Consider the following 27,874-nt stretch of genomic DNA (forward strand, 5'->3'; position numbering starts at 1 on the left):
AGAAAATGAAATTAAAAAGTTGGTCACAAAAAAACAAAAAAATGCCTTATAGAACTGGGAGCTCATTTCATAATCAAACACTGGTTTAGTAAATTCGATCTCCAGGATTTCTTTTGTCATACATTTTTTGGGGGTGTCATGAAGATGTTCTGTATGGTGTTAATTGATGTCATTGACTTTTAAATACTGTGTACCAGGCATCTTTCATCCCTGCCATTAATCAATGCTGTATAAAATCGCTACTGAGCTGATTTCAGCTGTGTTTTTTGCTTATCTTACTGACTTTCACAACAGATTCAGCCCTACTGACTGAGCTGAAACAATGTAATGTTATCATGATTGAGTAGATTATTGAATAAAATAATTCCAGGATAAACAGTGGATACCATTGTGTTTTGTTCCATGTATGAAAATACAAATATAATCAAAACAGGCAAAGAACAAAGAAGGATATAGGCTACACCTACATATGAACTTATTTGGATATGAGGAACCAAATGCCATTCAACTTCAGTCCAGATGAGGATGCTATTGTGTTAAAAAAATCTGTTTTGTTTTCCCAATGGTCATCATGTGAGATATATAGCTTGCCAAATGAGTGTTAATTGTTAATATGAATCGACATAAAACAAATTGAAATTATAAAATTAGCCTATTAAATTGAAAAACAAATTGACAAAGTTTGGAAGCATGGCTAAAGTAGCCTAGGCCTATATTAACACTTTTGACATTATTACTTTAATATGACATTAAAGTAGCCTAGGCCCATATTAACACATTACATTATCACTTTAGTATAATGCTCATTACGTCTCCTCCGGTCCCCGTGGTATTGGGATTCTCCTGGCTCCAGCGACACAATCCCCTCATTGACTGGTCTGCTGGTGCCATCATGGGCTGGAGCCAGTTCTGCCACACCCATTGCCTGAAGTCAGCGCAGACTGTCCCGGGACGTCTTCCTGTTGGCCTTCTCCCAGGCACCACTCCGCCCCGGGGACAACTGTACCCTGTCGGGTCCGGAGACCAAGGCTATGGAGACCTACATCGAGGACTCCCTAGCTGCAGGGTTCATCCGTCCTTCTGCCTTCCCTGCCGGCACAGGGTTCTTTTTTGTGGAGAAGAAGGACAAAGCCCTGTGCCCATGCATCGACTACTGGGGTCTCAACGACATCACGGTGAAGAACCGCTACCTGCCATCTCTGCCTTCAAACCGCTCCAGGGGCCACCGTGTTCTCCAAGCTGGACCTACGGAACGGCTACCACCTGGTGCGGATATGGGAAGGGGACAAGTGGAAGACTGCCTTCAACACGTCCAGCGGTCACTACGAGTATATCTAGTCATGCCAAATGAGCTTACCAATTCCCTTGCTGTGTTCCAGGTTCTGGTTAATGATGTTCTCCGTGACATGTTGAACCGGTTTGTCTTTGTCTACCTCGATGACATCCTCATTTTCTCCCGCTCCGCCCATGAACATATGATCCATGTTCGACAGGTTCTCCAACGCCTCCTGGAGAACCAGCTTTCTTGGTTACATCATCACCGCAGGGATTGTACAGATGGATCTCGGAAAGGTGAGAGCGGTGGTTGATTAGCCCCAGCCTACGTCCAGGGTGCAGCTGCAATGTTTCCTGGGATTCGTCAACTTTTAACACCACTTTATCCGGAGTTACAGCACCCTGGCTTCCCCACTGTCTGCACTCACCTCTCCCAAGCTTCTGTTCACGTGGTCCCCAGCTGTTGACCGGGCGTTCTGGGATCTCAAACATCGCTTCACCATAGGTTCCATCTTGGTTCATCCTGACCCATCCCGCCAGTTCGTGGTGGAGGTCGACGCTTCGGATGTCGGAGTGGGGGCTGTCCTGTCCCAGCGTTCTGCCCTTGACTTCAAGTTACATCCCTGCGCCTTCTTCTCCCACCGCCTCAACGCCACGGAGAGGAACTATGATGTGGGGAATCGTGAGCTTCTGTCGATAAAGATGGTGCTGGAGGAGTGGAGGCACTCGCTGGATGGGGTGGAAAACCGGTAATTGTGTGGACTGACCACAAGAACCTGAAATATCTCCGCACCGCCAAGCGCCTCAATTCCAGGCAAGCTAGGTGGGGCTTGCTGTTCACCCGGTTCAACTTCTCTCTCTCATAGAGAGAGAGAAGGATCCAAGAATGTCAAGCCGGATGCGTTATCACGCCGCTATAGCCCCACTGTTTCAACACCTTGAAGAACAATCTGGCCTTAATGGCCGTGTACTCTTTTAAACTTCACCTGGCACAGCCAAAAGAGGACTGGCCACCCCTCAGAGCCTGGTTCCTCTCTAGGTTTCTTCCTAGGTTCCTGCCTGTCTAGTGAGTTTTTCCAAGCCACGTGCTTCTACATCTGCATTGCTTGCTGTTTGGGGTTTTAGGCTGGGTTTCTGTATAGCACTTTGTGACATCGGCTGATATAAAAAGGGCTTTACAAATAAATTTGATTGATTGATTGATCTAGCTAACGTGAGCTAGTCAACATGTATTGCTTCTGACATGCCACAATCCTGCTTGCTTTACTTCTGACAGATATTTAGGTACCGTAGCTAGCTAGATAATAATGGTTTATGACAATTGCAATTTAGTTAATTTAGTTAATTATCTAAGTGTAAAACTGAGAGTCTGGCTGTAAAAAGCAGCTAGCCAACTCAACATTATCAGTTGTAGCCAAGCTAGCTAGCTTGATACTCAGTAACGTGACCTTATCATGCTTTTCTGGCCAACTGGACATTCCTCTCGCCCATCCCGGTCGACTCCATCTTGTCTCTTGGTCTTCTTCTAGGTTCAAAACTATATGGCTGTAGTCCGGTGCCTTATTGTCAAAAGCAACCCAATCGTAACACAGCCACCTGGTGCAGGCAGGGAGTCAATGGCTCAGTGTTCCAAAACTGTTCACCTGTTTCTACGTCAAGCATGTTTCTTTGTGTGTTTTTATGGTGCACGTGCAGCACAGCAGCATATAATAGATTTTACCTCCAATTTCCCCCACAAAAGTTACATATCATATTGATACATATATGCGCTACATATTATTGTTTGGGGAGTGCTATTGTGAAACATGGCCTTTAAACCTTTAACATGTTCTGTCATATTGAATGCAGCCCAGGCAAATGCAATTGATCAATGTGCCTTAGCATTGATCATCCAAAGTTGTTTCAGATACCAATCACATATGTTTGCTTGACACCCCGCCGTTGTCATATTGGAGGAAGAAATACATAAATAAATGAAATAATATAAATGAATAAAATGAAAGAAAATGGGATGAATTATTTAAATAATTATTTATTTACGTGTGCAATCATTCATTCATTAATTTATCTATTTATATGTGCAATCATTAACTGATTAATTAATCTATATATATATATATATATATATATGTGCAATCATTCATTCATTATTTTATCTATTTATTTGTGCATTTATCTATTTATTCATATATGTATCTATTTATGTGTGCATTTATTTATTTATTCATTTAATTCTAATTATGGCAGGTTTGGTCCTCCATATGATCCATCTGTCCCTATAGTCTAATGTCCCCAAACAAGCCGGTAGGGGTCACTGCAAACCAACTGACCCTAAGTCATGCCTTAATCGACTGGACTGCCCTGCAACGGCAGACACTGCAATAAAACTGCTGAAGCTACTTACAATCTTACTCAACCCTTCATCGGACTGCTCACCAACACTAAACCAGCATATCACTGAGCGGTGAGTAACTTAATATTCGTTTTTATTTTGTAATTAGACCACGGTGTGTATGCTACATCTTTCTGCTCTCGATTAAACTGTTGGTCATGTGAAGCCACCAGTGTGATAAAGAATGAGGGCAAAGCAGCTTAAAGGGAGCGCATTATGACCAAGCTGTGACTACAGCGACAATAAACTCTCCACAGTGTTGGATACGAGTAGGCAATAATTCAGCAACAATGTATACATTCCTGTCAGGAATATGTTGTTGCAGGTATAACCGAACAGCCCAATGCACAGACGTCCTTTTAACGTCTAGTTTTGATTTACAATTGGTTGAGTTGTCAATTTAACATGAATTTAACGTGATTTCAACAAAACGTGTCACCATGTCATTGGATTTAGGTTAAAAGTTAGGTAAAAAAAAAAAAACGAAATGCCCTTTCGTTGACATTTTGCAAATTCAATCAGTTTATCGCGTTGATTCAACATCATCACAGATTTTTGGGGGTTGAAATTACGTGGAAATAACATTGATTCAACCAGTTTTTACCCTGGGTGGTTACATTTATGTTAATTTGTTTATAATTCCCACTAGATATATGGCTCGCATAGGCTATAGGCAATCATATCGCAGATAATATATGCTACTGTTCATATTCAGTTTATAGGCTATCTTTTTGTTTTTAGATAGTGGTCAAATTTGTCCATGCATGACTGCTTCTCATAGCAGTGCTGTGCGGCACGAGAAGCATTTTGAGGAGGGTCAGTAGCCTAGTTTGTGTAACTTTATTGATATGCCCATGTACATTGGAGAATGGCAGTGTCTTATTTATTTTTGTCAAGTGTGGTTTATCAATGTGTTGCAATAGTAAAGAGAACGCTATCCCCACTAATTCACTGACAGCTTTCAGCTGCAGGGTGTGGTTGGAGTGAGGTGGTCAGGAAGGGAATGGCTTCTGATTCAGCAACCTGATTGGAAGATGAAGATCCATACATGATCCAATATATGATGCTTTCAAGACAAATGGGAACTCTGTATAAAGGAAGGTCAAATCATGACGTCTGTGATTTTCAGGTTGGAAAGTCAGAGCTCTAGAAAGATGGATGACCGTTCAAAATGATTTTTCCCAGTCGGAAGTCGGAGATATCCGAGTTCCCAGTTTTTTTGCGATTATAATTGATTAAGATTAGATAAAAGCCAGCACACTCTTTGGCCCCTCAGGACTGGGACTGTACCGGTGTAAAGGGAGTCTACTTCGGAAACCCTGGTAACTTTTTCTTCGGGCACATTAGGTTTCAATGAAGGGTCAACAGGGACACACTCTCTGACACACTCTCTTTTCCCTCCCACTTACAACTTGGAAAGAACATTACTTGTGTCACGTCAATGGAAACTTACAAAAGTCATATCAGCATACCAACTTGTTTTGGAAACCCCACAGTAATTTGCCTGAAATTGTGGAACATCACTTGTAAGTGTAGTGGTTTTGAACAGTTTACTGACAGAAAAGAAGCAACATTGTTATTTAATGAAAGCCAGCCTCCAACACATTTGATACCTTCGCTACAACAATGGTGTCTGGTTGCTTCTACCTAGCCCTTGGTGACTAAGTTAATTGACACATTGAAATGCATTGCTGTGTAAAGCTGACCCACTCACAGGCCCTGACAGTTTAAAGGCCAAGTGCAGTCAAAATTCTGTTTTGTATCATGTTGTACAACAGCCAATGGAAAAACATTGATTAGTGTTATTTCCTGATAGTTTCTAGTTGAAAATAGAATCTACACAGGACCTTCTAAACTGCGGGTTTGCATGGAGTTTCGGCTTTCCATGGTGACATCACCATGCAGTAAATTGGTTAGTAGACCAAAAAGAAAGAGTTCCAACCCCCTCTGCCAATAAAAGCATGTTTTCAGTTTTCTCCTCCCCACGCAGACCACTCCCAGACAGTCCTAGCAAAATGTTCACTTGAGAAAGAGTTTTTTGTAAAAAAATGTTTTGCCAATTTTAATGGAAATATATTAGTTAGGCACTAAATTGTTACTGGGAAATGAATTGAAGTTAATATTAAAGCCGCTGCATTGGGTCTTTTAAAATTTGACTTGCATGTTCATGAGAGTACTTTCTATATTCCAGCATAATATACTATCTTTAAATTGGAAGTAACTGCAAAAATAAGCTGTTATTGGAAAAGAGGTTTGGAACTCTCTTTTGTTATTGGCCTATTAAACCAGTTAAATATTAAGTCCCTTGTTTAGGGGACCTGCGTGGTTCTGGTACCGGTTCCGACTGACATTTTTGCTTATAAATGGATCTGTGGACACCGTAGATCATAATTGCTTGCATTGAGCGGTAGTTATGGTTCCCACGGACACAGATGTATATCCAAAGATTTTTACAACTAACCCAAGATAGACCACAACCTGTTGTTTCCAATGGGAGCAAATTAATCATATCGGGCAGAACAATCAAGGAGCAGAGCCAAGCACGAGCTAACGAGAGCCTATTAGCGTGTTCAAGCATCTATTTCCATTAGGGAACACCTAGTCTGTGAAGTGCGCATGTGCAATAACTCAATTAGCCCTTGCACTTCTAAACAGCACCCTTTTTTAAACTTTGGGAAAAGGTGAAGTATATAAAAAAACTTAGTCCACTCTGTTCGTAACAGATATTCGTTTTGAGAACAGAACTGTATTGAGATCAAATGTTTAATCGATGAGAAAATGAGCAGAATGTCGACCAAAATCCATCTTGCTCCATATTCTCCAACTGCCGGCCACTGGGCTTCCTCTCATCACCATAATTGGTGCTGTGTGGAAATGCCAACCGGATGCTTCAGATTTATACATCCGGTGAAACATCGGGCTCATTGCAACAATTATGGATATACTAACAAGATACTTGTCTCTCATCCCTAACAATGGGAGTTGTTGTCATCATAGAGGCACTGTGGGCTGTCAAGTTCCTGCCTATTACTCTATTTGGATTGGTGGATACATCTCATTATTTTAACATTTTAAATTCAATGAGGGCTGTTAACGTCAACTCTCTGTATTCAATGGAGAGGGAGATGCTATACTACTAGCCTCGTGTCATGAATATGCATAGCCCTCTCGAGACAACTCATATATGAAGTGTTTTTTCACAAAGTTGCCGGGATGTCACGTGTGCTACTTATATCAGTACACTCGTAACAACCTTAGCCGTATGAAACTTCTATTCAATCAAATAAACCTCACGTAGCAAATAAGACATTTTAGATTTTTTTGTTGACCAAATTTGACTCTCTTTGACCTCCATACAAAAACTCCTCACTTGGGTACCGGAAGAAACCTAGCAATGCCACCTGCTATAGTTGGGCCTCTCAGCTTGTATCAAAATAACATCAAAAGTTAATTTTATTGTTTGTGTTTTAGCGTTTTGGCCTTTTTCCTAACATTGACCTAATTATTCTAACCTGCTTGGTTAATTAAAGTGAAATCTGATGATAAATTCACAAAAGCTGGATTCATTCTAGCCATGAACCTTTTGGTTGTTTTTTCGCTTAGCCTCTTCCTCTCTGCTCATTGTCTGTCTGTGGGTATAATTTTCTCTGAAGTATGACGTGAACTCTGACACCACTTGAAGATGGGTGTCTCTCCTACAATTACATTCTCTCTTCCGACTGTCCATTAAACTCTTAAGTGTAAAGTCCCCATATTTGGGGACCCTATTCAATATAGTCTAGTATGAGAACGGTAGCCCCTATCTGCAAAAGCAGGGTGTCTGCGGAAAGCTGAGTATCTTGGCTATTGATCTGTACCTTCAAATCTTTGTGACTTACTACCATGTATGGACATACTAATTTATAAGGGGAGGCCGAGCTGATGACCTCATTTAAAGTGGGCTGAGACCTACATTCTGGTTAGTGTTGTGAGCATAAACAAAATAAACACAGAATACAGTCATACACACTGAAAGCCGGGACTCCACAGATCATGAGGATATCTTATTTGTCTGTCTGTGACCTACTGTTATTGATCACCAGCCCCGAGGGTCAAAATGTTTATTTTACACAAAGTTTTCACCAAACAGTAAACATCTTACAAGGTAAGCTTCAATTTGGTCTGTGTTTGAGCTAAAGCTACATGGGGGTAATCATTAGGTTGGTAGAAACAAATCTAGCATATTGCCAATGTTATCTGATGATGTATGACTTAATGGCAACATCGAGCGTCCACCGAATGACTCTTTGCACGTCTGTAGGCATCCATTACACAGGGGATTGGCTACTATGGCACCTTGACAGTCTTGTAGCCAATGAGAAAAGCTTTCCAGGGATATACAGTTGACCTGGGTGGAACAAAGCAAGGCTTAGAACCTTTATGCGTAATGCAAACTATTGCTACCTGGCTCAGAGATGAGACGCACCGAGCACACCTCATTACATTGTAAACAGATTTCATCGCTTTAATTTCATCGTTTTAGCATAAAAGATGGCTTCTCACGGGGGAATAAAAAGGTAAAAACTAAGAATATTGAACAGGAAGCTAAAAAGAAGGCAGCTATGAATAAGTAAACAGACATAGAAGCTTTGAATAAAATACTGGGGTCGGACTCGGATCAGGGGAGCAATTTGGACAACAATGAGGATTTGGACTTGGCCGACGAAGATTGCTTTCGAGAAGGATCCACTTTTAGATCTGTAAGCAAATTATTTTCATGACTTTGTATAGCTAATTTACTATATGTATTTCATTTTTTATAAGTTGTCTACTTTTTGTGCTTTGGATTTAGTTTACATTAGCCTATGTAACAAGTCATTTCCATGTTATATAATTCCAAAGTAGTTATTGTCTATGTTTCATATTAGTTCACTGTTTGATGTTCTATGTTTCATCCTGGTAACTTTGGAGAGGCCACTAAACTCTCATGGCTATTGTTTATTTGTGGTTCTCACCTCTGCATTTGTCTCCAACGTGTTACTCTTTGCATTGTGTGTGTTCTTCAGACCTTCTTCGTGAGTCACTGTACAGATAAAGTTTAGTGATGAAACACACACCCCCTTACAGATGTTTCAGCTCTACTTTACCACCTCTGTACCGGGGATGCTAATTAGTAATAACAAGTATGGGGACATGAAGCTGCAGGGGGAAGGAAGATGTCCTGGAAACCTGTCACCATGGGTGACATGATCAACTACATTTCCTTGGTGATTTACATGGGACTGGTAAATGTATCAAGACTAGTTGACAACTAGAGTCCCCACTCTATCGGTTCACGTTCCCCACCTCCATCATGAGTGAAAAACGATTCTTGACCATCAACCGTACTCTTCACATGAGTGACCCACAAAAGGATCAGGGAATGTCCAGAAGAAGGGGGCTGCAATCGTCTTGCAAGAGTCAAGCCCCTTTATCATGACATGGTGGAGGCATGCAAAACTTACTTCCAGCCTGCTCAAAATCTATCTATAGATGAGCGCATGGTTGCCTCATTGAAGCAATATATGACAAATAAGTCAACCAGCCGATTCAGCCTCCGACTACACATGGAACTTTTTCATTTATGAAGGCAAGGCGATAACACCCACATAACTAAGGGCCTTAGTTATGACTCTGTCATGCAGCTGATGGACTTCTCCTTACTTGGCAGTGGGTACAAGCTCTTTGTGGATCATTTGTATACTAGTTCCATACTTTTCATAGACCTCCTGAACAAGATAAGAGCCTGTGGCACCATTCATCCGAACAGAATCTTTTCCCCCAAGACCAAGGTAAACGACATGACCAAGACAGTGGAGAGGGGGACCCTATGTCGGATCAGGACTAACAAGCTGCGTTTTGTGAAATGTAAGGACACTAGAAGAGTAACCATGCTCACCACACAGTATAAGGTATTCAATAACAACCATGTCTCAAGGAGGGGGGGAAATGCCAATGGGGCATGGGTGAGGAAGAATGTCCCTATTTCTGTGAAGGACTCCAATGCCATCATGGGGGGTGTCGACCTATCTGATGCTCTGATAGGCTACTACCAGGTCCTCCACAAGACCAGGAAGTGGTAAGACTTTTTTTGACCACTTTGTGGACATTGCTACAGTAAATGTTTTCATTCTCTACAAGCAGATGGCCAAAGCAAAAGGTCAAACCCGTCTCCTGGTTGGCCTTCTGAGAGCAGCTGGTGTTGGAAATGGCTGAATTGGAGGCCCAAAGCAACCACTATCCAACACACATGCCAAAAGGAAGAACTGCAAGCATTGAACAAAACACAGGAGGGAAAAATGGGGAAATGCCAGATCTTCTGTTCGAAATGCCAGTTTGCTTTTTGTTTCCTGGCAGAGACTATCACGACATGCACAAGAATGGTGAAAGTGAAATCTAATAATTTACACCTGTGATGTAAAACAAATGCCATTTTGTAAATAGTTCAGCTTATTTCTATTTTTGCACCTTCTTTAATAAAGGACAATTGTGTAACCAAGTTTGTTTGATATCTTTGATATATATATTTTTTTAATGTATACTTGATCTTGTGTATTCTGAACTATGTAACTCCTATCTTCTGATCATTTCCTCATCTCCCAGATGTCTTTCCAAGTTTTTGCATGTCAGAACCATGTAATTACACATGAATAGCTGTTATTTTTGGGTATGTCTAGTTAGGTGGAATGCTACAACCCTACTTCCCAGAGACTGACAAAGCACACGTCTGCAATCCTTACATGGTAGCGCAGCAGGTTTCATCACTAGCAGGTCCATTTTATAGCCAACTTGATCAAAGTCATCTAAAATAATTAATAGATTTTAAACCAAAAACAATTTCTGTTTGTCATAGACAATATTAATATGAGATAAAAGGAACTCTCCTTTTATCTCATTAATATTGTCTCTCTATGACAAACAGAAATGTTTTTTTAACAAGTTCAGGAAGCCAAGCCAGAGCTCGGTGTGACGTTCAAAACAGTTGGGGCAGACATTTTGATCAAGAGAGATCTTTAGAAAATATGCAAATATGCATTTTACATTTATAAGGAAGGTGGAATCTTACACTTGGCCATTTTATAATTTTATTATATTTAGAAAGCTTAAGTCACTTCAATCCTTATTCATACAGTTTTGTTCAATAGGCAATACATATAAAATATCTGTATCATATTTGTACTGTGTAGCTTATGTCCTCAAAAGTGACTACACCTCAGCAATTTAACACATTTTTACAAGAAATATGTTTACTTTGGTGTATGCAGCAGTACTAGTTATTGTTTATGGCCCTGTTATGCTAAAAGATTACTTATGGGGATTACTTAGATTACAATTTAGATTACATGATGTCACCTGGTAGACAACTTGCTTCCCACAAAAACTGGCAGAAATTGAATGTAGTCATTTCAAACAGCTCTTACACTAAAAGGGCATGATCATAATTTTCACATGTTCACTGTATCATTCCAACCTCAGTGTGGATATACTGTATATAAAACACAGGACAATCATGATTTTGCCTGCACTAGGCCGTTAACATACTTAATAAAGACATTGGAAATAACTATTTCACTCGTATTGTAATTATAGGTCATATTTCATAGAAATCTGGACAGCTACTTTAAATGAGCCTAGACATTCCCGGGTAACAAACACTCTCTTTGATGAGTCATCGTCTCTAGCCATGGGCATGATCTGTAAGGATATCTCATTGCCATTGTATTGGATGATTGTTGGATTATAATGGCCTGGCCAAATACTTACTTGATTGTCTCTTCTCTCCTCATGGCCCCTCTGTTGATTACATTTCAAAGTGTCACCCAGATGTTTCCATGACCTGGGTCAAACGCGTGAACTGATACTACACTTGTGTATGGAACCTCCCCTGGTGTAAACTGACACAAACCAACCTTGAGGGGGTTGCTATCTGGAGCCAAATATGTTCCATCTAATTAAGAAAGACAAGGATGAGAGGAAGAAGGAGAAAAAAGACAGGAAGGACAAAAAGGAGAGGATGTCCCAAGCAGAGCTGACGAGCCTGGACGAGATGAGCCAGAGGCGGGGCTTCTTCAACCTCCACCGAGGAGGCTCTAAGAGGGACTCCAAGGTCAAGCTGGAGATCTCCAGCCCCATCCCTATCAAGGTGGCTAGCAACACAGAGCTCAGCCTTACTGATCTAGATGCTGATCGCTTCAGTAACCGTGGCAGCATGGTCCTGGACCTGGGCCAGGTGAGTGCAGCCAGCTCCAGTGATGACATCAAGGGGGAGGGGGGACAGGACCCCCATCGCATCTCTGTGAAGGAGCGGGCCGCCAAGTTCGGTGGTCTGGCCAAGCAGAACTCCCAGGTGGACCAGATCATGAAGCCCTTCTCCTTCTCCCAGAGGAGCAAAGAGGAGAGTGCCTCTGAGGCTTCCACACCAAGCTCAACTCAACCATCTCCCCAGTTAGAGGACAAGGTGTTTGACACCTACCACAGACAGGGTTCACAGCAGCATCCCCAGGTCCGCAGCAGGGCTGGGAAGAGGGTTCACATCCCAGAAGTGGTGGAGAAGACCTTCCCTGCAGATCTGCGACTGCCTGGCGTCATGGCTCCACCTATGCCTGAGCCCAGGGAACTGGAGCTGCAGCGCCGCAACACAGGAGACTTTGGTTTCTCCTTGCGCCGCACCACCATGTTGGACCGGAGGTCTGACGGTGGGGTCTACCGGAGGGTGGTCCACTTTGCTGAGCCTGGAGCTGGGACCAAGGACCTGGCGCTGGGTCTGGTGCCTGGAGACAGGTTAGTGGAGATCAATGGGCACAACGTGGAGAATAAGAGCCGGGACGAGATCGTGGAGAAGATCCGTCAGTCTGGGGACTCTGTGAGGTTAAAGGTTCAGCCCATCGTGGAGCTGAGTGAGCTGAGCCGCTGCTGGCTGAGGAGCAGTGAGGGGCTGCGCAGGGAGGCCTACGATGTAAGTACTTAATTTATCTTGCCTTTTTAACCTTTTCAACCAAGGTGCTGCCAGTAATAGATTCCACATATCAGTGGACTCTGCTGAATGCTGATGACTGTGAGTCTGTACCTGAGAGAATTTGTGAAGGGCCTGTTGGAAAAGGCCAGTTCCTAATGAGGAAGTGTGGGTATCTTATTTTCTTACAGGTTGAAAACTGCACTGCACATGCTCTGTGCTGCTTTTATCATAAGTTTCTAAACACCATTTTTCAGCAATCTATCAAACTCTATCACTACCCTTCCATTGAACTGAACTGTGTGTGTCAGGAAGAGTTGACTCTGTTTCTGGACCTGTATATCCAGTTGATGTCTAAATACTGTTTAAGTATATAGTTGTCATTAAGATAAGTAGTGTTTACCTTCCACACTTGTCTCACCTGGGAATGTGAAGCATGGCTGTACAGCCCCATACTGAGTGGGGTTTCTCATGTTTGGCATTCGTCAGCAGTGATGCCTGCCTCTCAGTTAGGAAACCAGTAAGCACAGTACTGCAGTGCCTTCAGAAATGATTAATCCCCTTGATTTATTCCACATTTTTGTTTGTCTACTACCTGAATTCAAAATCGATTCAATAGGTTTTTGTTCTCATCTTTTACACACACTACCTCATAATGACAAAGTGAAAACATGCTTTTAGAAATTTTGCAAATGTATTGAAATGAAATTCACGTGTCATTTACATAAGTATTCACACCCCTGAGTCCTACTTTGTAGAAGCACCTTTGGTGGCGATTGCAGTCTTTTTGGGTAAGTCTCTAAGAGCTTTGCACATCTGGATTGTACAATATTTGCAGTATTACTTAAGTGCCTTGTTGCAAGCAGGATGCATGTTTTGGAATATTTTTATTCTGTACAGGCTTCCTTCTATTGACTCTGTCATTTAGGTTAGTATTGTCAAGTAATTACAATGTTGTTGATCCATCCTCAGTTTTCTCATATCAATACCATTAAACTCTGTAACTGTTTTAATCTCTGTGCAGTTTCCTTCCTCTCCAGCAACTGAGTTATGAAGGACAGCTGTATCTTTGTAGTAACTGGGTGTTTTGATACACCATCCAAAGTGTAATGAATAATTTTGCCATGCTCAAAGGGATATTCAGCGTCTGTTCACACATCTACTAATCGATGCCCTTCTTTGCAAGGCATTGAAAAACCTCCCTGTTTTTTGTGGTTGAATTATGCGATTTGTTAAGCACATTTTTACTCCTCAACTTATTTAGGCATGCCATAACAAAGGGGTTGAATACTTATTGACTCAAGACATTTCAGCTTTACATTTTTTATAAATAAAATAAAACATCTACAAGCAAAATTCCACTTTGACATTATGAGGTATTGTCTGTAGATCAGTGACACAGTGTCAATGTGATACATTTTTAATTCGGGCTGTAACACAACAAAATGTGGAAAAAGTAAAGTTGTGTGAATCATTTCCGAAGTCACTACATTGTTCCACAGTCACCTCACAGAGAGAGTTGACACATTTCTCTCTGTATGCCGGGTGTCTATCACAGTGCCATCTGTTTTTTAAATTTTTATACCAAAGCCCCATATACTACCCACCACTGCGACCTGTATGCGCTCGTTGGTTGGCCCTCGCTGCATATTCGTCCCCAAACCCACTGCCTCCAGGTCATCTATAACTCTCTGCTAGGTAAAGCTCTGCCTTATCTCAGCTCACTGCTCACCATAGCAACACCCATCCGTAGCACGCGCTCCAGCAGGTATATTTTACTGGTCATCCCAAAAGCCAACACCTCCTTTGGCTGCCTTTCCTTCCAGTTCTCTGCTGCCAATGACTGGAACGCATTGCAAAAATCACTGAAGTTGGAGACTTATATCACCCTCACTAACTTTAAGCATCAGCTGTCAGGCAACTTACTGATCGCTGCAGCTGTACACAGCCCATCTGTAAATAGTCCATCCAACCAACTACCTACCTCATCCCGTTTTTGTTTTTCTGCTCTTTTGCACACCACTATTTCTATTGCACATCCTCATCTGCACATCTATCACTCCAGTGTTAATTGCTAAATTGTCATTACTTGGCCACTATGGCCTATTTATTGCATTACCTCCTTACTTCATTTGCACACACTGTATACAGATGTTTCTATTGTGTTATTGACTGTACGTTTGTTTATCCCATGTGTAACTCTGTGTTTGTGTCGCACTCCTTTGCTTTATCTTGGCCAGGTCAGTTGTAAATGAGAACTTGTTCTCAACTGGCCTACCTGGTTAAATAAAGGTGAAATAAAACTGTGAGGAGCTGTCTTCAGTGGAAAGGCTTGATGGTGCTGTCCTGTGTGTGTTTGGTGTATGTAATCCCATACCCACCTCCCCCTTTGACTCCAAACAAAGGCGAGCTGGGGGGGGGTTGAAGGACAATGGCACAAAGATTACAACAGCCCCATGGCCATATGTTGTTGCAATAACAAGTGAAGGCCCGGTTTGCAGTTGTCTACAATCTCATGACATGAATTTTTGGTTCAAGTTGCACTGCAGTAGTTACAAGAGAAGCATATTGTCATGGTTTTTATAAGGATTTGATTAACTTTTGGTCAATACTCTATGCTCTGTTCATATATATATAACCTTTTAAACCCCACACACTTGTCCCATGTTCCCGTGTAGCAGGTCTTTCTACTGTCTCTCTGGTAGGCTACCAGAGTAGGACTCCTGTCATTCCTACTCTTTTCCTCCTCTCCAGCAGTTACTGTATATGACAAGATTCCCCAACATTTTACTATCCACTTTTTATTACTGGTGATTAGGTCCTAATCAGGTCCATTTGTTGTGTAGAGATACAGGGACATCATCACTAATTCAAGGATCCTGCTGACTCATAATACATGGTCTAAAATGGAACTGAAATTGAATGGGAGTTTTTTTGCTTCCTCGTGTGAAGAGGAAGTGAAGATCACAGCTTCTTTTTATTTTTTATTAGACTGGTGGTACATATCCATGTCAGTCACCAGAGGGTTTGTTATTCTGGTGCACAATGCCTGCTGCACACAGGGCTTCAGCAAGAGTCCGAATAAAAGCCTGGGAAAAATCACTCAAATCTACTGACTAAATGTGAGAAGGGTGTCCAGTCCGAGCCTTTGCCACTCCCTGGACAGAGTATGTATTAGTCTGTATCCTGGTTCACTACTAAGGCAATTCTGAGGTTCTACCCAGATGTGTGCCCTATCTTTCTCACCCCCTGCTGGGTCAGGGCAGTGGGTATGTTAGCTTAGAAGCTTAGTACCAACCACCCAGCAGGCCCATGCCCTCTACAGACAGATGCCCCACTGACTCCGGCTCCAGATAAACCACTGACTGGGGTATTGTTGTCAGATTTAGTAGACTTAGCAGAGCAGCATCAGACAGGTCTGGACTGGTCTTCTGATTTACATAATGTGCTGTACTTGATCATATCCTCTTTTCATACCCTTGTATTGTGGCCATTGTCCTCTTGGTCCTGTACAGCAAGCTGTGGGTTGGTATTGAGTTGTGCTGGGAATGTGTGACTTTCTGCAGATGGTTAAAGGAGCTGGAGGGGGAATTTATAATCACGTTGTGTTAATCAGAGAGTTTAGAATGGATTGGGTAGATGGATCTCTAGCTGAGTGCTAAAGAAAGGATCTTTTCTCTGGTTGCTGTACCACTATATGTCATTTTGAGAATATTTATAGTATCAAAGTCCATTTCCTTCTCTTTTGGCAAGGTGTGTGGAATGTTGGCTTTCTTCCTGCATTGCCCAGGAATGTGGACATTGCTCTGTACTGCTGTCTACCTAGAGTCTACATTTTTAAAATGGAACTGCACAGAATACGGCACTGTCCATTTTGATTTCACAATTCCTCAAATGTATCCTGTTCATACATGTGTCCATATTGCCAGTGTGACCAGGTCACTACCGCTAGGTAAATGGATGGGGTTGGGTGGGAATGTACTTTGTGCCTCTGGACTGCACATAAACAAGCAGTGTGAGGGTGTTGTGTTTCTCGTTACTCTCCCATAGCCACCACCAGTACGCAGGCTTGACAGGCAGGATCCACACACCTGGCAACCAGATGCTTAGAGGCTTACACATAAAGGCACTGTGAACATTGTAATATACTTAGCATCATATTTGTTTTTATTCTTGGCCTCTTTTTCTATTGTTATATGTAAACATACATTTTTTTTTTTTTTTTTTACTGAGTGTGAATGTAACTACAGTTGTTTCATGACAAAGCTCATCGAACTACCAACAGTCTATCTGGGCTTTTCTTCCCAAACTTTTTAAAAGCATTTAAAAAAAAGTACAGACTCAGAGTTTCAAACTGATATGTCATATACTGTAGTTGGGTGAAGTTATGCTACTTTAAAAGTTGATCAACTTGTAACCCAACTTTTGAGAAAAAGCAGCTAACATATTTTGTAGAGAATTTCACACTAGCTAGAGAGCTCTTCTTTGTGTACGCCCATTCAGCATTGTTCACACCCTCTTAAGCCTTAGCCCTGCCCATCTCTTTAAGATTTCACATTTCTTTTTGTGAATGCGTCTCCTTTGTTTAGCTCCAGCTAATTTCTGGGCAGCAATGTTGTTTACCGCTGTAGCATCACTTTAGCAGTTGTCCATAGCTGTGTCTATAAAAATATATGGCAGCAAATATTATCAATACTGACCAGGGAAGGCTACATTCTTTTTAAATGTTGTACCAATGTGTCGGAGGAAACACCGTTCAACTGATGACTGTAGGCGCCCGGCCTGCCACAAGGAGTTGCTAGAGCACGATGAGCCCGGCCAAACCCTCCCCTAACCCAGACGACGCTGGGCCAATTGTGCGCCGCCCTATTGGACTCCCCGGTCACAGCCTGTTGTGATACAGGATTGAACCCCAGGCTGTAGTGACGCTGCAACACTGTGATGCAGTGCCTTACACCGCAGTGCCACTCAGGAGGCAGTCAGATGTATGTTAACAAAAGAAAAGAGAATCTTATCGAAAAGATTGTGAGCACTGCATTATGACTTTATACATATATTGCAATGAGAAACATGTATTTGTAGATGGAACACTGATTTAAGTTTGGTAAAAAAGTGACAATTTTTGTGTTGTACTTAGTCAATTGAAAATGAGCTTAGGGTTTTGAAACAGCCTTTTGGATGATCCGTTTTGAGTTTTGTAGTGAAAATGTACCACATACACTACATGACCAAAGTGGACACCCGTTTATCGAACATCTCATTCCAGAATCATAGGCATCAATATGAAGTTAGTCCTCCTTTTGCTGCTACAATAGCCTCCACTCTTCCGGGAAGGATTGCCACTAGATGTTAGAACATTGCTGTGGGGACTTGCTTCTCTTCAGCCACGAGCATTAGTGAGGTTGGGCGCTGATGTTGGGCGATTAGGCCTGGCTCGCAGTCGGCATTCCAATTCATCCCAAAGGTGTTCGATGGGGTTGAGGTCAGGGCTTCGTTCAGGCCAGTCAAGCACAGAATCTTCTAGAATGTCATTGTATGCTGTAGCATGAAGATTTCCATTCACTGGAACTAAGAGGCCTAGCCTGAACTATGAAAAACATCCCCAGACCATTATTCCTCCTCCACCAAACTTTACAGTTGGCACTATGCATTTGAGCAGGTAGCATTCTCCTGGCATCTCCCAAACCCAGATTCGTCTGTCGGACTGCCAGATGGTGAAGCGTCAGTCTAGAGAATACGTTTCCACTGCTCCAAAGTCCAATGGCGGTGAGCTTTACACCACTCCAGCCGACGCTTGGCATTGTGCATGGAAACCCATTTCATGAAGCTCCGGACGAACAGTTCTTGTGCTGACGTTGCTTCCAGAGGCACTCGGTAGTGAGTGTTGCAACAGAGTACAGACCAATTTTACACGCTTCAGCACTCGGTGGTCCCATTCTGTAAGCTTTTATGGCCTACCACTTCGCGGCTGATTCGTTGTTGCTCCTAGACGTTTCCACTTCACAATAACAGCACTTGCAGATTCGACTAACTGACTTGTTGGAAAGGTGGCATCAAATCAGAATCAAATGTATATTTGATATCTCAAAGCTGATATCTCAAAGTGCTGTACAGAAACCCAGCCTAAAACCCCAAACAGCAAGCAATGCAGGTGTAGAAGCACGGTGGCTAGGAAAAACTCCCTAGAAAGGCCAAAACCTAGGAAGAAACCTAGAGAGGAACCAGGCTATGAGGGGTGGCCAGTCCTCTTCTGGCTGTGCCGGGTGGAGATTATAACAGAACATGGCCAAGATGTTCATAGATGACCAGCGGGGTCAAATAATAATAATCACAGTGGTTGTAGAGGGTGCAACAAGTCAGCACCTCAGGAGTAAATGTCAGTTGGCTTTTCATAGCCGATCATTCAGAGTATCTCTACCGCTCCTGCTGTCTCTAGAGAGTTGAAAACAGCAGGTCTGAGACAGGTAGCACGTCCGGTGAACAGGTCAGGATTCCAGAGCCACAGGCAGAACAGTTGAAACTGGCGCAGCAGCATGACCAGGTGGACTGGGGACAGCAAGGAGTCATCAGGCCAGGTAGGCCTGAGGCATGGTCCTGGGGCTCAGGTCCTCCGAGAGAGAGAAAGAAAGAAAGAGAGAGAGGGCATATTTAAATTCACACAGGACCCCGAATAAGACAGGAGAAATACTTCAGATATAACAGACTGGCCATAGCCCCCTGACACATCAACTACTGCAGCATAAATACTGGAGGCTGAGACAGGAGTGGTCAGGAGACACTGTGGCCCCATCCAACGATACCCTCGGACAGGGCCAAACAGGCAGGATATAACCCCACCCACTTTGCCAAAGCACAGCCCCCACACCACTAGAGGGATATCTCCAACCTTCAACCAACTTACCATCCTGAACCCCTCCCAGGGACGGCATGGAAGAGCACCAGTAAGACAGTGACTCAGCCCCTGTTATAGGGCATCCTATGACAGTGCCACGTTGAAAGTCTCTGAGCTCTTCAGATAGGGCATTCTACAGCCAATATTTGTCTATGGAGATTGCATGGCTGCGTGCTCGATTTCATACAACTCAGCAACAGGTGTTGCTGAAATAACCGCTTTTGTGTATAAACTCAGCAACAAAAAAATTACGTTCTTTTTTCAGGACCCTGTCGTTCAAAGATAATTCGTAAAAATCCAAATAACTAAACAGATCTTCACTGTAAAAGGTTTAAACACTGTTTCCCATGCTTGTTCAATGAACCATAAACAATTAATGAACATGCACCTGTGGAACGGTCGTTAAGACACTAACAGCTTAGACGGTAGACAATTAAGGTCACAGTTATGAAAAGTTAGGACACTAAAGAGGCCTTTCTACTGACTCTGAAATACACAAAAAAAAAGATGCCCAGGGTCTCTGCTCATCTGCGTGAACGTGCCTAGGCATGCTGCAAGGAGGCATGAGGACTGCAGATGTGGCCAGGGCAATAAATTGCATTGTCTGTACTGTGAGATGCCTAAGATAGCGCTACAGGACAGACAGTTGATCGTCCTCGCAGTGGCAGACCATGTGTAACACCTGCACAGGTTCAGTACATTCGAACATCACACCTGCGGGACAGGTACAGGTTGGCAACAACTGCCCGAGTTACACCAGGAACGCACAATCCCTCCATCAGTGCTCAGATTGTCCACAATAGGCTGAGAGAGGCTGGACTGAGGGCAACAACGTCGCCTATGGGAACAAACCCACTGTCGCTGGACCAGACAGGACTGGCAAAAAGTGCTCTTCATTGACAAGTTGCGGTTTTGTCTCACCACGGGTGATGATCGGATTTGCGTTAATCGTCGAAGGAATGAGTTTACAGGCAATCTCAACACTGTGCGTTACAGGAAAGACATCCTCCTCCCTCATGTGGTACCCTTCCTGCAGGCTCATCCTGACATGACCCTCCAACATGACAATGCCACCAGCCATACTGCTCGTTCTCTGCGTGATTGTGTCCTGCCATGGCCAGCGAAGAGCCAGGATCGCAATCCCATTATGCACGTCTGGGACCTGTTGGATCGGAGTGTGAGGGCTAGGGCCATTCCCTCCAGAAATGTCCGATGCCTTGGTGGAAGAGTGGGGTAACATCTCACAGCAAAAACTGGCAAATCCTGGTGCGGTCCATGAGGAGGAGATGCACTGCAGTACTTAATGCATCTGGTGGCGACACCAGATACTGACGGTTACTTTTGATTTTGACCCCCCTTTGTTCAGGGACACATTATTCCATTTGTTAGTCACATGTCTGTGGAACATGTTCAGTTTGTCCCAGCTGTTGAAACTTATGTTCATACAAATATTAACACACGTTAAGTTTGCTGAAAATAAACGCAGTTGACAGTGAGAGGATTTTTTTTTTTTTTTGCTGAGTTTATTATATAGTGTACTTGTGAAAATTGAGCAAAAGCTATTTAAAAAACTGTAAAGAAGAAATTACTCAGAATAATGGCAGAAAATCAAGAGAATTGAAGGTACCTCTCCTTGACAACCGCACACACCAGCTTCAGGAAATACTTGACATTTCCTCCCCACAAAAAAAGAGAGTGGGATAGAATAAACGGCAGATTGAAATCGCAGACATTTCTCCCACAATATCAAAGAGGATATTTCAGAAAAGGAGAAATGTAACTAGTTTCAGGGAGGTGGGCGTTTGACGCTGGTATCTACTTCACAGTATTTATTTATTTATTTATTTATTTATTTATTTATTTATTGTTGCAGAAATCCCTTCATGAACATGTGAAGTTTCATTTGGTTTAATAACAAACTGGAATGTGATCTGGAAATATGAATAAAATTGTATTTTACGAGTTTAGTCAAGGAGAAAGCCTACCGGTTGCCTACCATTAAAAAACAATGGAGAAAATGAATCCCATAACATTTTCACTTGGAATTAGCTGTTCTAACATTCAGCCTAAAGTAGCAGCCAATGTGTGGTGTTCAATGTAGGCCTACATTCCATGAGGCCAACAGGGCTTGACATTAACCTGTTTATCCACGTGTCCTTCAAACAAGGAGGTGACTGAAAATGTTGTGGTGTTTGATGCAAGAAACCACTTTACAAAATAAAATGCATTATTAATCACATACCAGTATTATGAGAACCAGACCGTCTGCTACCCTCTGCCTATTGGCTACTTAGCTTATTCAAGCCTGTCTCAAAATACAGGGCCCCTTTTAAGACAAAAAAATGCTCCTTACCTGACTTGGGTTTTCAAAGATGTCTCAATGTATACGTTTTTGTTCTATTGTAGGAAGCTATCACTCCCCTACTGCTGACTACAAATGATCTATAACTGGGCTAATTACTCACTAACTAGCAAAGGATATGAACAAAATGTGCACATGTTTCAGCTCTCAGCAGCTCTGTGCACACACTCATTTGTATGTAATTAGGAATCCCCATTAGCTGCTGTTTTTAAAATAAATCTGATTCTACTGCTTGCATCAGTTACCTGAGGTGGAATAGAGTTCCATGTAGTCATGGCTCTATTTAGAACTGTGCGCTTCCCACAGTCTGTTTTGGACTTATGGATTGTGAAGAGACCTCTGGTGGCATGCCTTGTGGGTATGCATGGGTGTCTGAGTTGTGTGCTAGTGTAGTAGTGTAAACAGACTGCTCGGTGCATTCATTTGTAATGAATAATGTGGAAACTGGGCAAGTGGAGGTGACTAAACTGCTTGGAGTAAGCCTGGATTGTAAAACTACCATGGTCAAAAAACATGTCGATACGACATGTTCCAAGATGGGGAGAAGTTTGTCCATAAGTTTGGTGACTTCATCACCACTTGTTTTTATAAGAGGTGATATAAAAACAAGTGGTGATGAAGTCATTCTCTCCTCCGCTTTGAGCCAGGAGAGATTGACATGCATATCATTGTTAGCTCTCCATGTACATTTAATGGCCAGCTGTGCTATCCTGTTCTGCGCCAATTGCAAATTTCCTAAGTCCCTCTTTGTGGCACCTGACCACATGACCAGGTGCGACAAAACTAGGGCCTGTAGGACCTGCCTTTTTGAGTGTTTTCAAGAACGCAGAGCAGCGCTTTATTATGGACAAACTTCTCCCCATCTTGGCTACTGTCGTATCGACGACATGTTTTGACCATGGTAGTTTACAATCCAGGCTTACTCCAAGCAGTTTAGTCACCTCAACTTGCCCAGTTTCCACATTATTCATGACAATATTTAGTTGAAGTTCATGGTGTATTGAATGATTTGTAACAAATAAAATGGACCAACTTATTCTTTGCCACCCATTCTGAAACGAACTGCAGTCCTTTAAGTGTTGCAGTCATTTCAGTTACTGTAGTAGCTGATGTGTATAGTGTTGAGTCATCCGCATACATAGACACATTGGATTTACTCAAAGCCAGTAGCATGTCGTTAGTAAAAATGGAAAAAAGTAAGAGGCTCATGCTGTAAACACAGTCCAGTTCAAAGTAAATGGCACAGGTCCATAAATGGCAATGGTCTATTTGCATATAGGCCTACTACAACTCTGATTTGTTTATGCCGCACCGGTCTATTTAGAGTACGGACTGAGTAGTGTGTGTCAATGCAATAGAATCCTACTCCAATGCTTTCTGTCTTCAACAAAATCTCTTGCATGGTTATGTTGTGACGTTGTATTAGTTAATATGACGACTGTTGTTCATCGAATGGTTAAAGTTTCTAATTGCGTGATTAACTGAATCAAGCAATTATTAACTCATTAACCTGGGGCACCATGGGAAAACTAGTTTTTATTGAGTTTCTATTTCCCAAATTAACTCAAAGAATATCAGAATATCGATTTTACAACAGCCGCTAATTAACCAGTTACCTCTACCAATCTCGTTCTGAACGTCGTATAGCCCGTGAATCTGCACGGACCCGGGTCTCACCAATGAGTTCGTACCACACCAATCTTAGTTGAATATTTATTTACTAAAAAGCTAAAATGATGATAAAAGATACACATTATAGGCTATTGATTAGAACTTTGACTTTTTAGACCTTGGCTGCAGCATGGGTCACGCAGTCTTGTCTGTAAATTCTATACTCACAGGTTTTATACCCTTGGGTCAGAAGTGGGCGTAACCGCCTTTAGGGCAATTCTCTGGGCGTACCAAGTTAATGAGGCAAGGTCTAGATTTGATTCAAATCCAATTTTAGACAACTAACTTAACATTTAATCTTTACCAAAACATTCCCTTTGATTTGGACAAACTCTTCACGTTACAATGTTTTCGTATGTTTCGTAAAACCCACACATCTTCAGACCTCTAGATCTCTCCTCCTCTTCTGTTGGGGTTGAGAGATAATCTGTAGGGTTGTGGTCTCGTGTAACCTGAACTGATCAGGACTTTTGGATCTAGACTTGGAGGTCTGGTACCATTTGCCATGTGGAGACTGGCAATTTTTTAGGGCCTTCCTCTGACACCCCCTGGTATGGAGGTCCTGGATGGCAGGAAGCTTGGCCCCAGTGATGTACTGGGACGTACACAATACCCTCTGTGGTGTCTTGCGGTCAGAGGCCGAGCAATTGCCAGGCAGTGATGCTCTCGATGTTGCAGCTGTAGAATCTTTTGAGGATATCAGGACCCATGCCAAATCTTTTTAGTTTCCTGAGGGGGAATAGACTTTGTCGTGCTATCTTCACGACTGTCTTGGTGTGTTTGGACCATTTTACCAATCGACCGGTTGGTGACCACTGCTCTAGAAAGTTGAATGAAGTTTAATCCCGTGCTTCTATGTGGGCTGAGATTTCTGCGCGGCAGGTCCCATTGCTCGCAAATGTTCCAAAATGCAATTTGCGCTAAAACACTGTTCTGAAATGCGCACTGCACATGCAAGCAGTTTCATGGACAGAGAGGAAAATAGGGGAGATCTAAGGATGCCACAACTATCATAAGATGCTAATTTGACTAAGATAATGCCTTTGGTTGCTAGACAATGAAAGAAAGTTGATTTTGAAAACCAATAGAACAGGAGAGTGCATATGATGATTGCCTCCATGTTTTAATGGTGGTATTTTGGGTGTAGGCTACTTTGAAGCAAGGTAAAACATGCCTCATAATGTGATGTAAAAGGTCCAGGTTTCAAACAATGAAGGAACAGTAAAAAATGTTGCGAAGCTAACAATAGGCCTAAACGGTATTCTGGAAGATGGAAAGGCTTTCCCAAAAACCTTCCCAATTAAATGTGCCTGTGCAGTTCAATTGAAAAGGTAACTACACAAAAACATAAACATTTCGCAATTTATGTAGCAGACCCTTTCATCCAAAGTGACAGCAGTCCACACATTTTGGTATGTAACCGCAGTGGGAATTGATGTAAAACTTTTACAAGTGTTGCCGGTTGAGTTTTATACTAAAACTTTTGAAAAGTCACCATATACTTTTGAAAATGGCTCCAAATGGCTCCTGTTTTAGATCTGTTTTAACCTGACAATGGAGTTGTTAACTTGATTGAGTTCTACTGGCTGTCTTTCAGGTTTCACCAATTCCAGTCAACTCCAAGAGGGGGTAGATAGCTCTACTTTGACCATACAAACCATGTTTCTCCATTCTAAACCTCTTATCTCCTCCATAGAAGACTTTGGTCTGAACTAACACATCACATCAGAGCTCCTCCTTCAGGATCTGTAACTCTGCATCACATTGGCTCTTTGCGATTTCAACCCATAGGGATCAAGTGTAAAAGTGTATGACTCCTGGAGTGTGGAACTCCCTTTGTCACAGGAACAAGACTGTCAGGAACAGTTGTGTGGAATGCACCATGAAACAGGTGTGTATACTCAACATGGTGCAGTCTGTTTTGTTCTGAGTGTTCAAACTGCCCATCCCACCACACAACATCGCAACCAGAGAACTTTAGGAGCCTATTGATGCCGGGGTCTAATTGGTCTATGGAGTGTGTTGGTTATAACCAGCTGAGGGACCCCCGTCCCTGGCACTATGTCCCAGATACCACTGGTCATGACCATGATCGTCAGAGACAGGCCATTTGAAACAGTAAGAAATGATAGCATGAGAGTGTGACCTAGAACCAACCAGCAGCTCTATTAATAGGATGTTATAATAAGATCTAGATCAAGTCAGTGCTGTGGAAGTAGAACTCTGTTTTGTTGAATATGGGCTGGCAACTTCCATTTGTGCAAGGAAGATCAGGCTATAATTGCCACTTTAAAAATGTATCTATTGGTATGGATACAATGGATAGGATTTGTTTGAAGAGGAAATTAGATCCAGAACACTATCTAGTACCCACTGGGCACACCTTTCAAAGTGGAAATGTGGGTAACATTTGGTTCAGACATCGATCAATGAAATTTCAACATTTATTCACCCACTCAAAAAGACAGACAGAAATGTGGTGAATTTCCGATGTGTTATCACAATGCAAAAAGCACAACCAAATTTCAATGGAAAAACAATGTCTGATTTTTGGTTTAGTTGTCACCTAAATGTATTATAACTGCGCTTTCAATCATTTTAAAAGCACATCAAAGTTCAAATGGGAATACAATGTCAGATATTTAGTTTATTTATATAACAACGTAATGTGTTATCACTGTGCACAACCAAATGACCTGGATTGTAGTTGAGATTACATGTAAAGTACATGGTGCAAGTGATCAATGTCTTTTGAGATTCTGCACTGATTATTATAGCAATTGTGAATATATCTACAGATCTGCGCCATTTGCATGCTATCTTGAACAGGCACGCTTTCTATGAGTACATAAGTTGACATTTATAGTTACAGTTGGCTAACCTCAATGTGACCATGGATGTGTTACTCATTTTAAAGTTCAATAAAAGCTGTTACATTTGTTTGTAAGATAGCCTTAACTTTAGGCTATTTACTATATTACAAAAGTAATATTGTGTTTGGTTGACAACGCAGCCAATATCAACATTTGAAGGAGATGTATCTTTTGTGTCCCTGACTTAGTCTCAAATTAAAGTTTAATTGTCATGTGTGCCGAATAGAACAGGTGCAGGTATACCTTACAGTGAGATGCTTACTTACAGGCTCTAACCAATAGTGCAAAAAGGTATTAGGTGGACAACAGGTAAGTAAAGAAATAAAACAACAGTAAAAAGACAGGCTATATACAGTAGCGAGGCTATAAAAGTAGCAAGGCTACATACAGACACCAGTTAGTCAGGCTGATTGAGGTAGTATGTACATATGGCTAAAGTGACTGCATATATGATGAACAGAGAGTAGCAGTAGCATAAAAGAGGGATTGGGGGTGGTGGGACACAATGCAGATAGCCCGGTTAGCCAATGTGTGGGAGCACTGGTTGGTTGGCCCAATTGAGGTAGTATGTACATGAATGTGTAGTTAAAGTGACTATGCATAAAATTAAACAGAGAGTAGCAGCAGTGTAAAAAGAGGGATTGGGGGCGACACACAATGCAAATAGTCCGGGTAGCCATTTGATTATCTGTTCAGGAGTCTTATGGCTTGGGGGTAAAAACTGTTGAAGCCTTTTTGTCCTAGACTTGGCACTCCGGTACCGCTTGCCATGCGGTAGTAGAGAGAACAGTCTATGGCTGGGGTCTTTGACAATTTTTAGGGCCTTCCTCTGACACTGCCTGGTGTAGAGGTCCTAGATGTCAGGCAGCTTAGCCCCAGTGATGTACTGGGCCGTACGCACTACCCTCTGTAGTGCCTTGCGGTCAGAGGCCGAGCAATTGCCGTACCAGGCAGTGATGCTCTCGACGTTGCAGCTGTAGAACCTTTTGAGGATATCAGGACCCATGCCAAATCTTTTTAGTTTCCTGAGGGGGAATAGACTTTGTCGTGCCATCTTCACAACTGTCTTGGTGTGTTTGGACCATTCTAGTTTGTTGATGATGTGGACACCAAGGATCTTGAAGCTCTCAACCTGCTCCACTACAGCCCCGTCGATGAGAATGGGGGCGTGCTCGGTCCTCCTTTTCCTGTAGTCCACAATCATCTCCTTTAGTCTTGGTTACGTTGAGGGATAGGATGTTATTCTGGCACAACCCGGCCAGGTCTCTGACTTCCTCCCTATAGGCTGTCTTGTTGTTGACGGTGATCAGGCCTACCACTGTTGTGTCTTCGGTAAACTTAATGTTGGAGTCGTGCCTGGTCATTCAGTCGTGGGTGAACAGCGAGTATAGGAGGGGACTGAGCACGCACCTCTGGTGAGCTCCAGTGTTGAGGATCA

General features: G+C 42.4%; 1 protein-coding gene across 10 annotated transcripts in view; it reads left to right on the forward strand.

The window, feature by feature from the left end:
* The first annotated feature begins 3,522 nt into the window (after positions 1 to 3,522).
* LOC110533873 (unconventional myosin-XVIIIa) overlaps positions 3,523 to 27,874 on the forward strand; it is a 106,589-nt gene continuing 82,237 nt past the window's right edge. For 6 of the 10 annotated variants that reach the window (XM_090186612.1, XM_090186620.1, XM_090186621.1 and 3 more), the window contains exons 1-2: positions 3,523 to 3,739; positions 11,500 to 12,641. In XM_090186612.1, the coding sequence (XP_090042738.1) occupies positions 11,625 to 12,641 (1,017 nt within the window). In that variant the 5' untranslated portion in view covers positions 3,523 to 3,739; positions 11,500 to 11,624. The remainder of the gene's footprint in view (positions 3,740 to 11,499; positions 12,642 to 27,874) is intronic. The other 4 variants (XM_090186624.1, XM_090186627.1, XM_090186625.1 and 1 more) reach the window with 2 other exon arrangements.

Source organism: Oncorhynchus mykiss, chromosome 10, assembly GCF_057628025.1.
Source record: "Oncorhynchus mykiss isolate SJ-2025 chromosome 10, ASM5762802v1, whole genome shotgun sequence".
NCBI classification, from domain to species: Eukaryota; Metazoa; Chordata; class Actinopteri; order Salmoniformes; family Salmonidae; genus Oncorhynchus; species Oncorhynchus mykiss.